Source organism: Cucurbita pepo, chromosome LG02, assembly GCF_002806865.2.
Source record: "Cucurbita pepo subsp. pepo cultivar mu-cu-16 chromosome LG02, ASM280686v2, whole genome shotgun sequence".
In the NCBI taxonomy this organism is placed as follows: Eukaryota; Viridiplantae; Streptophyta; class Magnoliopsida; order Cucurbitales; family Cucurbitaceae; genus Cucurbita; species Cucurbita pepo.
In genome coordinates, this window is record NC_036639.1 from 8,593,959 (window position 1) to 8,604,705 (window position 10,747).

Here is a 10,747-nt window from a genome sequence, read left to right on the forward strand (position 1 = left end):
TGGTAAAGGAAGCAGGGTGGCTTCCATGGGTGCGACCACGATTAGTGGCTGTGAATGCTGTAGGAGTGGAGTCAGAGGACTCAAGGGAGCGCTGGAACAACTCAAAACTTTCAGCTTTAGCGACTAAATCTGCAAAACAGGGGATAGGTGAGAGCCATCTGAGCAGTAGAAAAACTGAAAATTCGGTGCCGAGTCCACGAAGGAACCAGTGCACTTTATCAATGTCCTCGACGGGTCTGCCAATGGCATGAAGTTGGTCACAAATTTTTTTGAAGGCACGGGCATACTCAGCAACAGGTTTGGTGCCACGTTTCATCAACTGCAAGTCATCCTTGAGTCTCAGTTCACGAGCTTTCAACTGATGGTTGAACGTAGTTTCCAACGCAAGCCAAACATCATGTGCAGTAGAGAGACCAAACATCATGTGACTACCCTAGGCATGTGCCATGGTCTCGAGTTGCGATGTGGTCGCCAGCTGTACAGGGATGACTTGCATTTACCTAAAATGGAAGTAGCACGTGGCTTGAGTATTTTAACAAATTCTCGGTAAGTTACTCCACTATTGAGATTAAATGCAAAGACATACAATTTTGATGAATGAAACCTGTCATAACAGTCTATTTTCCTACAACGGTCATCATAACGAGCAATTGGGATGTGTACTTAATTTTCCTACACGCGGTCCATACATTCGAGTATTGACCCACAAGTCAGTTCGCACTCCTCCTAGGTCCCCTTTCTGATCGGACAAGCATTCTCTGTTAGTTTTTGATGTCGGACACCTGTTATGAATAGAGATTGTCACAGCAGCATTATGTTAACATAATGATCGTTCTCCTGAGTATTTTTAAAATGATTCAAAAATATATATCATATATCATATCACATATATCATATAAAAAATTTATCACATATATTATACCTTAACTTTTATAGAAAAGATTCATACTCAATATAGGAATGGAGACCGTTTATCTATTTCTTATAGATCATCTCCCTTCTTAATTGTAAGAGTACTAATGGTAATTTATAATTTTTTTTTAATTAAGGATATTAATGTTACTTTTGAAAGTTCCTGAGTATTTTTAAAATGTGTACTGAGAGTAATACTATTTTGAATATTTAAAAAAAATTAAAAAAGTTCTATAACATGTGCTCTTGTTTTTTAATTCAAGAAGTATAAAATATCTATAAGCATAAAGGGTAAAAGTATTTTGAATTCAACAATAAATTTACAATAATCCAAATATAAAATTATTCTAGCTTCTCTTTTTGTTTTTCCTAAATTACTAACTACACGAGTTCATTGAAATTATTTGTTGAGGTGGATTATTTGCCTACCTAAGGGTAGAATTAGGAGACTTCGTGGCATTCATCGCAGCGGGCAACATCCTCCTCGAATGTGTAATTGCTAGCACTGCTGTGGCCCGTTCATGGACTTCATACTTTGCCACTTTGTGCAATCACCATCCGAACGATTTTCGCATCCACGTCTCGTCTTTCCCCGACTTCTACAACCAGCTCGACCCCATCGCTATCATTGTGATCATCGTCATTTGCACCTTGGTTGTAGCCAGCACCAAAGGCTCCTCCCGCTTCAACTACATTGCTTCCATTTTCCACGTTGCCATCATCCTCTTCATTGTCATTGCCGACCTCACCAAGGCCAACCCGAAAAACTTCACTCCCTTTGCCCCCTATGGCCCTCGTGGCATCTTGGTAGCCTCTGCCGACGCTGTTTCGACAATGGCTGAGGAAACTAAGAACCCTGCTAAAGATATACCTATTGGTCTTGTTGGGTCAATGGTGATCACCACATTAGCCTATTGCATTCTTGCAGTTACCTTGTGCTTGATGTAGCCATACCAACAAATTGATGAGGACACACTGTTTTCAGTGGCTTTTGAGGCTGTTGGATGGGGTTGGGCTAAGTACATTGTGACTGCTGGTGCTATTAAAGGCATGACCACCGTGTTGTTGGTTAATGCTGTTGGACAGACACGCTATCTCACGCACATTGCCAGAACCCACATGATCTCACCATGGTTCGCCAAAGTGCATGAAAGGACGGGCACTCCAGTGAATGCAACAGCCACAATGCTCGCTGCTACAGCAATAATCGCCTTCTTTACAAGCTTGGGAATCCTCTCGAACCTCCTCTCTATCTCCACCCTCTTCATCTTCATGCTGGTAGCCATCGGCCTGATCGTCCGACGCTACTACGTCAGCGGTGAAACGACACCATCCGACCGAAACAAGCTCATAATCTGCCTGGTTCTAATCGTGGGATCTTCAATAGCAACTGCCGTGTACTGGGGCTCAAGCGACGGCTGGATCGGCTTGGTGGTGTCCAATTCCATATGGTTTCTCTCAACCTTGGCCCTATGGCTCGGTGTCCCACAGGCCAAAAAGCCTCGCGTGTGGGGCGTGCCGCTCGTCCCGTGGCTGCCTTCACTATCGATCGCCATCAACCTTTTCCTTCTTGGCTCCATTGACAAATCNGAACGTAGTTTCCAACGCAAGCCAAACATCATGTGCAGTAGAGAGACCAAACATCATGTGACTACCCTAGGCATGTGCCATGGTCTCGAGTTGCGATGTGGTCGCCAGCTGTACAGGGATGACTTGCATTTACCTAAAATGGAAGTAGCACGTGGCTTGAGTATTTTAACAAATTCTCGGTAAGTTACTCCACTATTGAGATTAAATGCAAAGACATACAATTTTGATGAATGAAACCTGTCATAACAGTCTATTTTCCTACAACGGTCATCATAACGAGCAATTGGGATGTGTACTTAATTTTCCTACACGCGGTCCATACATTCGAGTATTGACCCACAAGTCAGTTCGCACTCCTCCTAGGTCCCCTTTCTGATCGGACAAGCATTCTCTGTTAGTTTTTGATGTCGGACACCTGTTATGAATAGAGATTGTCACAGCAGCATTATGTTAACATAATGATCGTTCTCCTGAGTATTTTTAAAATGATTCAAAAATATATATCATATATCATATCACATATATCATATAAAAAATTTATCACATATATTATACCTTAACTTTTATAGAAAAGATTCATACTCAATATAGGAATGGAGACCGTTTATCTATTTCTTATAGATCATCTCCCTTCTTAATTGTAAGAGTACTAATGGTAATTTATAATTTTTTTTTAATTAAGGATATTAATGTTACTTTTGAAAGTTCCTGAGTATTTTTAAAATGTGTACTGAGAGTAATACTATTTTGAATATTTAAAAAAAATTAAAAAAGTTCTATAACATGTGCTCTTGTTTTTTAATTCAAGAAGTATAAAATATCTATAAGCATAAAGGGTAAAAGTATTTTGAATTCAACAATAAATTTACAATAATCCAAATATAAAATTATTCTAGCTTCTCTTTTTGTTTTTCCTAAATTACTAACTACACGAGTTCATTGAAATTATTTGTTGAGGTGGATTATTTGCCTACCTAAGGGTAGAATTAGGAGACTTCGTGGCATTCATCGCAGCGGGCAACATCCTCCTCGAATGTGTAATTGCTAGCACTGCTGTGGCCCGTTCATGGACTTCATACTTTGCCACTTTGTGCAATCACCATCCGAACGATTTTCGCATCCACGTCTCGTCTTTCCCCGACTTCTACAACCAGCTCGACCCCATCGCTATCATTGTGATCATCGTCATTTGCACCTTGGTTGTAGCCAGCACCAAAGGCTCCTCCCGCTTCAACTACATTGCTTCCATTTTCCACGTTGCCATCATCCTCTTCATTGTCATTGCCGACCTCACCAAGGCCAACCCGAAAAACTTCACTCCCTTTGCCCCCTATGGCCCTCGTGGCATCTTCGTAGCCTCTGCCGTTTTGTTCTTTGCATACGTTGGATTCGACGCCGTTTCGACAATGGCTGAGGAAACTAAGAACCCTGCTAAAGATATACCTATTGGTCTTGTTGGGTCAATGGTGATCACCACATTAGCCTATTGCATTCTTGCAGTTACCTTGTGCTTGATGTAGCCATACCAACAAATTGATGAGGACACACTGTTTTCAGTGGCTTTTGAGGCTGTTGGATGGGGTTGGGCTAAGTACATTGTGACTGCTGGTGCTATTAAAGGCATGACCACCGTGTTGTTGGTTAATGCTGTTGGACAGACACGCTATCTCACGCACATTGCCAGAACCCACATGATCTCACCATGGTTCGCCAAAGTGCATGAAAGGACTGGCACTCCAGTGAATGCAACAACCACAATGCTCGCTGCAACAGCAATAATCGCCTTCTTTACAAGCTTGGGAATCCTCTTGAACCTCCTCTCTATCTCCACCCTCTTCATCTTCATGCTGGTAGCCATCAGCCTGATCGTCCGACGCTACTACGTCAGCGGTGAAACGACACCATCCGACCGAAACAAGCTCATAATCTGCCTGGTTCTAATCCTAGGATCTTCAATAGCAACCGCCGTATACTGGGGCTCAAGCGACGGCTGGATCGGCTTGGTGGTCTCCAATTCCATATGGTTTCTCTCAACCTTGGCCCTATGGCTCGGTGTCCCACAGGCCAAAAAGCCTCGCGTGTGGGGCGTGCCGCTCGTCCCGTGGCTGCCTTCACTATCGATCGCCATCAACCTTTTCCTTCTTGGCTCCATTGACAAATCTTCATTTGAAAGGTTTGGAATCTGGACTGGGATTCTGTTGATTTACTATATCTTGATTGGATTACATGCTTCTTATGACTCGGTCATGGAGTCCAAGACTACCGTAGGAGAAGTTAATAGCAGTTTGTGATTGGATCTTTTCAATTTATAACGATTGGCTTAGTGCTTTGATTCGGGGATTTGTGGTTTATGTTTGTTATTGTGTTAGCTAGGATTCATGTTGGGAGGGATGGTGGTTTGTATATGTTTGAGCTTTCTCTCTATTTTGCTTGTACATGTAAAAATTATAGCAAAACAAAATGCTATAATATGTTTTTTCTAATGTTTTTTTTTTAAGATCTCGATGGTGGAGATTATTACAAGTTTGAGATTTTTATATATTTTTGTGTAATTTTGATTGATGCTATAAAAAATGCAAAAAAAATTGTGAAAATAAAGTATTCAATAATTTGAGAGAGAAATTATTGAATTGATACGAGATAAATGGTTCCACCTTATATAATTATCAACAACATAAATTAATTAGAAAAAAAAAATACAAAAATTCACAAGTGTTCAAGATTGTAGTATCATGTAGTCGAACTGGCATTTTTTATTTTTTATTTTTGTGTACATTACTATTTCATTCACCTACATTGTAATGTTCGAGCCTGGTAGGTATGTAAGTTTCCCTCATTTTTGTGTACGTTACCATTTCATTCACCTACACTCTTCATTTAATGCTACTACCCTCTTCATTCTTGTGTTCGAGCCTGCTTCTTTTATCCTGCATTTTCCTCCTTTCTCTATACATATTAGCAGAGTGATTGCTAATGTGTTCTTTAATTTCACCTCTTCTGTAGGGTATTTCTTTCCCACTTCTCAATTTTATTGTTTGACATTGTTCCTTGCCCTCTCTTTTTGGCGTTTTGATGTTTGCTTGCAGCTTTCCAAGATGTCTATTTCGTAACTCAGTTGCTAATTGACTCAATTGAACATCCTTCGTTAGGCTCTCAAAAGATGTTCCAGATATGTGTTGAGCTTGACTAAGTCTAAGAAAATAAATAGGACTGCCCTATACATGTGTCATGGTCTCCANTGGACTTCATACTTTGCCACTTTGTGCAATCACCATCCGAACGATTTTCGCATCCACGTCTCGTCTTTCCCCGACTTCTACAACCAGCTCGACCCCATCGCTATCATTGTGATCATCGTCATTTGCACCTTGGTTGTAGCCAGCACCAAAGGCTCCTCCCGCTTCAACTACATTGCTTCCATTTTCCACGTTGCCATCATCCTCTTCATTGTCATTGCCGACCTCACCAAGGCCAACCCGAAAAACTTCACTCCCTTTGCCCCCTATGGCCCTCGTGGCATCTTGGTAGCCTCTGCCGACGCTGTTTCGACAATGGCTGAGGAAACTAAGAACCCTGCTAAAGATATACCTATTGGTCTTGTTGGGTCAATGGTGATCACCACATTAGCCTATTGCATTCTTGCAGTTACCTTGTGCTTGATGTAGCCATACCAACAAATTGATGAGGACACACTGTTTTCAGTGGCTTTTGAGGCTGTTGGATGGGGTTGGGCTAAGTACATTGTGACTGCTGGTGCTATTAAAGGCATGACCACCGTGTTGTTGGTTAATGCTGTTGGACAGACACGCTATCTCACGCACATTGCCAGAACCCACATGATCTCACCATGGTTCGCCAAAGTGCATGAAAGGACTGGCACTCCAGTGAATGCAACAACCACAATGCTCGCTGCAACAGCAATAATCGCCTTCTTTACAAGCTTGGGAATCCTCTTGAACCTCCTCTCTATCTCCACCCTCTTCATCTTCATGCTGGTAGCCATCAGCCTGATCGTCCGACGCTACTACGTCAGCGGTGAAACGACACCATCCGACCGAAACAAGCTCATAATCTGCCTGGTTCTAATCCTAGGATCTTCAATAGCAACCGCCGTATACTGGGGCTCAAGCGACGGCTGGATCGGCTTGGTGGTCTCCAATTCCATATGGTTTCTCTCAACCTTGGCCCTATGGCTCGGTGTCCCACAGGCCAAAAAGCCTCGCGTGTGGGGCGTGCCGCTCGTCCCGTGGCTGCCTTCACTATCGATCGCCATCAACCTTTTCCTTCTTGGCTCCATTGACAAATCTTCATTTGAAAGGTTTGGAATCTGGACTGGGATTCTGTTGATTTACTATATCTTGATTGGATTACATGCTTCTTATGACTCGGTCATGGAGTCCAAGACTACCGTAGGAGAAGTTAATAGCAGTTTGTGATTGGATCTTTTCAATTTATAACGATTGGCTTAGTGCTTTGATTCGGGGATTTGTGGTTTATGTTTGTTATTGTGTTAGCTAGGATTCATGTTGGGAGGGATGGTGGTTTGTATATGTTTGAGCTTTCTCTCTATTTTGCTTGTACATGTAAAAATTATAGCAAAACAAAATGCTATAATATGTTTTTTCTAATGTTTTTTTTTTAAGATCTCGATGGTGGAGATTATTACAAGTTTGAGATTTTTATATATTTTTGTGTAATTTTGATTGATGCTATAAAAAATGCAAAAAAAATTGTGAAAATAAAGTATTCAATAATTTGAGAGAGAAATTATTGAATTGATACGAGATAAATGGTTCCACCTTATATAATTATCAACAACATAAATTAATTAGAAAAAAAAAATACAAAAATTCACAAGTGTTCAAGATTGTAGTATCATGTAGTCGAACTGGCATTTTTTATTTTTTATTTTTGTGTACATTACTATTTCATTCACCTACATTGTAATGTTCGAGCCTGGTAGGTATGTAAGTTTCCCTCATTTTTGTGTACGTTACCATTTCATTCACCTACACTCTTCATTTAATGCTACTACCCTCTTCATTCTTGTGTTCGAGCCTGCTTCTTTTATCCTGCATTTTCCTCCTTTCTCTATACATATTAGCAGAGTGATTGCTAATGTGTTCTTTAATTTCACCTCTTCTGTAGGGTATTTCTTTCCCACTTCTCAATTTTATTGTTTGACATTGTTCCTTGCCCTCTCTTTTTGGCGTTTTGATGTTTGCTTGCAGCTTTCCAAGATGTCTATTTCGTAACTCAGTTGCTAATTGACTCAATTGAACATCCTTCGTTAGGCTCTCAAAAGATGTTCCAGATATGTGTTGAGCTTGACTAAGTCTAAGAAAATAAATAGGACTGCCCTATACATGTGTCATGGTCTCCAGTTGTGATGTCGTCGTCAGCCGTTCAGGGATGCCTTGCATTTAACTGAAATAGAAGTAGCATGTGGGTTGGCTTGAGTATTTTAAGAAATACTTAGTAAATGACCACACTATTGGGTTTAAATGATAACACATACAATTTGATGAAAGTGACCTATCATAACAGTATATTTTCCTGCGAANAAACTTCACTCCCTTTGCCCCCTATGGCCCTCGTGGCATCTTGGTAGCCTCTGCCGACGCTGTTTCGACAATGGCTGAGGAAACTAAGAACCCTGCTAAAGATATACCTATTGGTCTTGTTGGGTCAATGGTGATCACCACATTAGCCTATTGCATTCTTGCAGTTACCTTGTGCTTGATGCAACCGTACAAACAAATTGATGAGGACGCGCCGTTTTCGGTGGCTTTTGAGGCTGTTGGATGGGGTTGGGCTAAGTACATTGTGGCTGCAGGTGCTATTAAAGGCATGACCACCGTGTTGTTGGTTAATGCTGTTGGACAGGCACGCTATCTCACGCACATTGCCAGAACCCACATGATCTCACCATGGTTCGCCAAAGTGCATGAAAGGACTGGCACTCCAGTGAATGCAACAGCCACAATGCTCGCTGCAACAGCAATAATCGCCTTCTTTACAAGCTTGGGAATCCTCTCGAACCTCCTCTCTATCTCCACCCTCTTCATCTTCATGCTGGTAGCCATCGGCCTGATCGTCCGACGCTACTACGTCAGCGGTGAAACGACACCATCCGACCGCAACAAGCTCATAATCTGCCTGGTTCTAATCCTGGGATCTTCAATAGCAACCGCCGTATACTGGGGCTCAAGCGACGGCTGGATCGGCTTGGTGGTCTCCAATTCCATATGGTTTCTCTCAACCTTGGCCCTATGGCTCGGTGTCCCACAGGCCAAAAAGCCTCGCGTGTGGGGCGTGCCGCTCGTCCCGTGGCTGCCTTCACTATCGATCGCCATCAACCTTTTCCTTCTTGGCTCCATTGACAAATCTTCATTTGAAAGGTTTGGAATCTGGACTGGGATTCTGTTGATTTACTATATCTTGATTGGATTACATGCTTCTTATGACTCGGTCATGGAGTCCAAGACTACCGTAGGAGAAGTTAATAGCAGTTTGTGATTGGATCTTTTCAATTTATAACGATTGGCTTAGTGCTTTGATTCGGGGATTTGTGGTTTATGTTTGTTATTGTGTTAGCTAGGATTCATGTTGGGAGGGATGGTGGTTTGTATATGTTTGAGCTTTCTCTCTATTTTGCTTGTACATGTAAAAATTATAGCAAAACAAAATGCTATAATATGTTTTTTCTAATGTTTTTTTTTTAAGATCTCGATGGTGGAGATTATTACAAGTTTGAGATTTTTATATATTTTTGTGTAATTTTGATTGATGCTATAAAAAATGCAAAAAAAATTGTGAAAATAAAGTATTCAATAATTTGAGAGAGAAATTATTGAATTGATACGAGATAAATGGTTCCACCTTATATAATTATCAACAACATAAATTAATTAGAAAAAAAAAATACAAAAATTCACAAGTGTTCAAGATTGTAGTATCATGTAGTCGAACTGGCATTTTTTATTTTTTATTTTTGTGTACATTACTATTTCATTCACCTACATTGTAATGTTCGAGCCTGGTAGGTATGTAAGTTTCCCTCATTTTTGTGTACGTTACCATTTCATTCACCTACACTCTTCATTTAATGCTACTACCCTCTTCATTCTTGTGTTCGAGCCTGCTTCTTTTATCCTGCATTTTCCTCCTTTCTCTATACATATTAGCAGAGTGATTGCTAATGTGTTCTTTAATTTCACCTCTTCTGTAGGGTATTTCTTTCCCACTTCTCAATTTTATTGTTTGACATTGTTCCTTGCCCTCTCTTTTTGGCGTTTTGATGTTTGCTTGCAGCTTTCCAAGATGTCTATTTCGTAACTCAGTTGCTAATTGACTCAATTGAACATCCTTCGTTAGGCTCTCAAAAGATGTTCCAGATATGTGTTGAGCTTGACTAAGTCTAAGAAAATAAATAGGACTGCCCTATACATGTGTCATGGTCTCCAGTTGTGATGTCGTCGTCAGCCGTTCAGGGATGCCTTGCATTTAACTGAAATAGAAGTAGCATGTGGGTTGGCTTGAGTATTTTAAGAAATACTTAGTAAATGACCACACTATTGGGTTTAAATGATAACACATACAATTTGATGAAAGTGACCTATCATAACAGTATATTTTCCTGCGAACGGCCATCATAACGGGCAATTGGGATGTGTACTTAATTTTCCAACACACGGTTCACATGTGCAAGTATTGTCCCACTAGTTAGTTCGCACGCCTCCTAGGCCCCCTTTCTGATCGGGCGAGCATTCTCGGGTAGTTTTTGATGTCGGACACCCGTTACGAATAGTGATCATCACGGCAGCATTATGTTAACATAATGATCGTTCTTCTGTCTCGTAGCATATGTGTCCGTACTATCGTTAAGGATAAGTGGTATCCCCCAATGCATGAGCACACAATAATGCTTAAGGTCCCAATATTTTTCAATTTTCATTATCATTTAATACAATCTCGCTAGCGTCTTCCTTCATATCATATCATTTCTCATATCATTTGTTGTATCATTTATCATATCCTTCATGCGTATATTAGGGTTGTATTTCATGCTAGTTCGTCGTTTTGCATGTCAATCACATCATATCAATCATTTTACATACATATGCCATATCATAACATTTCCATATTTCGAGACATAACAATTTTCATTGTATACATATCATACCATAACATATCGTATCACAATAAATAAATAAATATATATATATATATATTCGTCATTCAC

At 40.5% G+C, this 10,747-nt stretch overlaps 1 protein-coding gene and 3 pseudogenes across 1 annotated transcript; all 4 read left to right on the plus strand.

The window, feature by feature from the left end:
* Positions 1-2,685, plus strand: part of LOC111788417 — an 8,775-nt pseudogene extending 6,090 nt beyond the window's left edge.
* Positions 2,686-3,095: 410 nt separating this feature from the next.
* LOC111788418 lies at positions 3,096-4,793 on the plus strand (annotated as a pseudogene).
* Positions 4,794-5,723: 930 nt separating this feature from the next.
* LOC111788420 lies at positions 5,724-6,938 on the plus strand (annotated as a pseudogene).
* Positions 6,939-7,945: 1,007 nt separating this feature from the next.
* On the plus strand, positions 7,946-9,021 carry LOC111788421 (cationic amino acid transporter 1-like). The gene is made up of 2 exons (XM_023668757.1): positions 7,946-7,951; positions 8,050-9,021. The coding sequence occupies exons 1-2, from the start codon at positions 7,946-7,948 to the stop codon at positions 9,019-9,021; spliced, it is 978 nt and encodes a 325-aa protein (XP_023524525.1).
* The last annotated feature ends 1,726 nt before the right edge of the window (positions 9,022-10,747 follow it).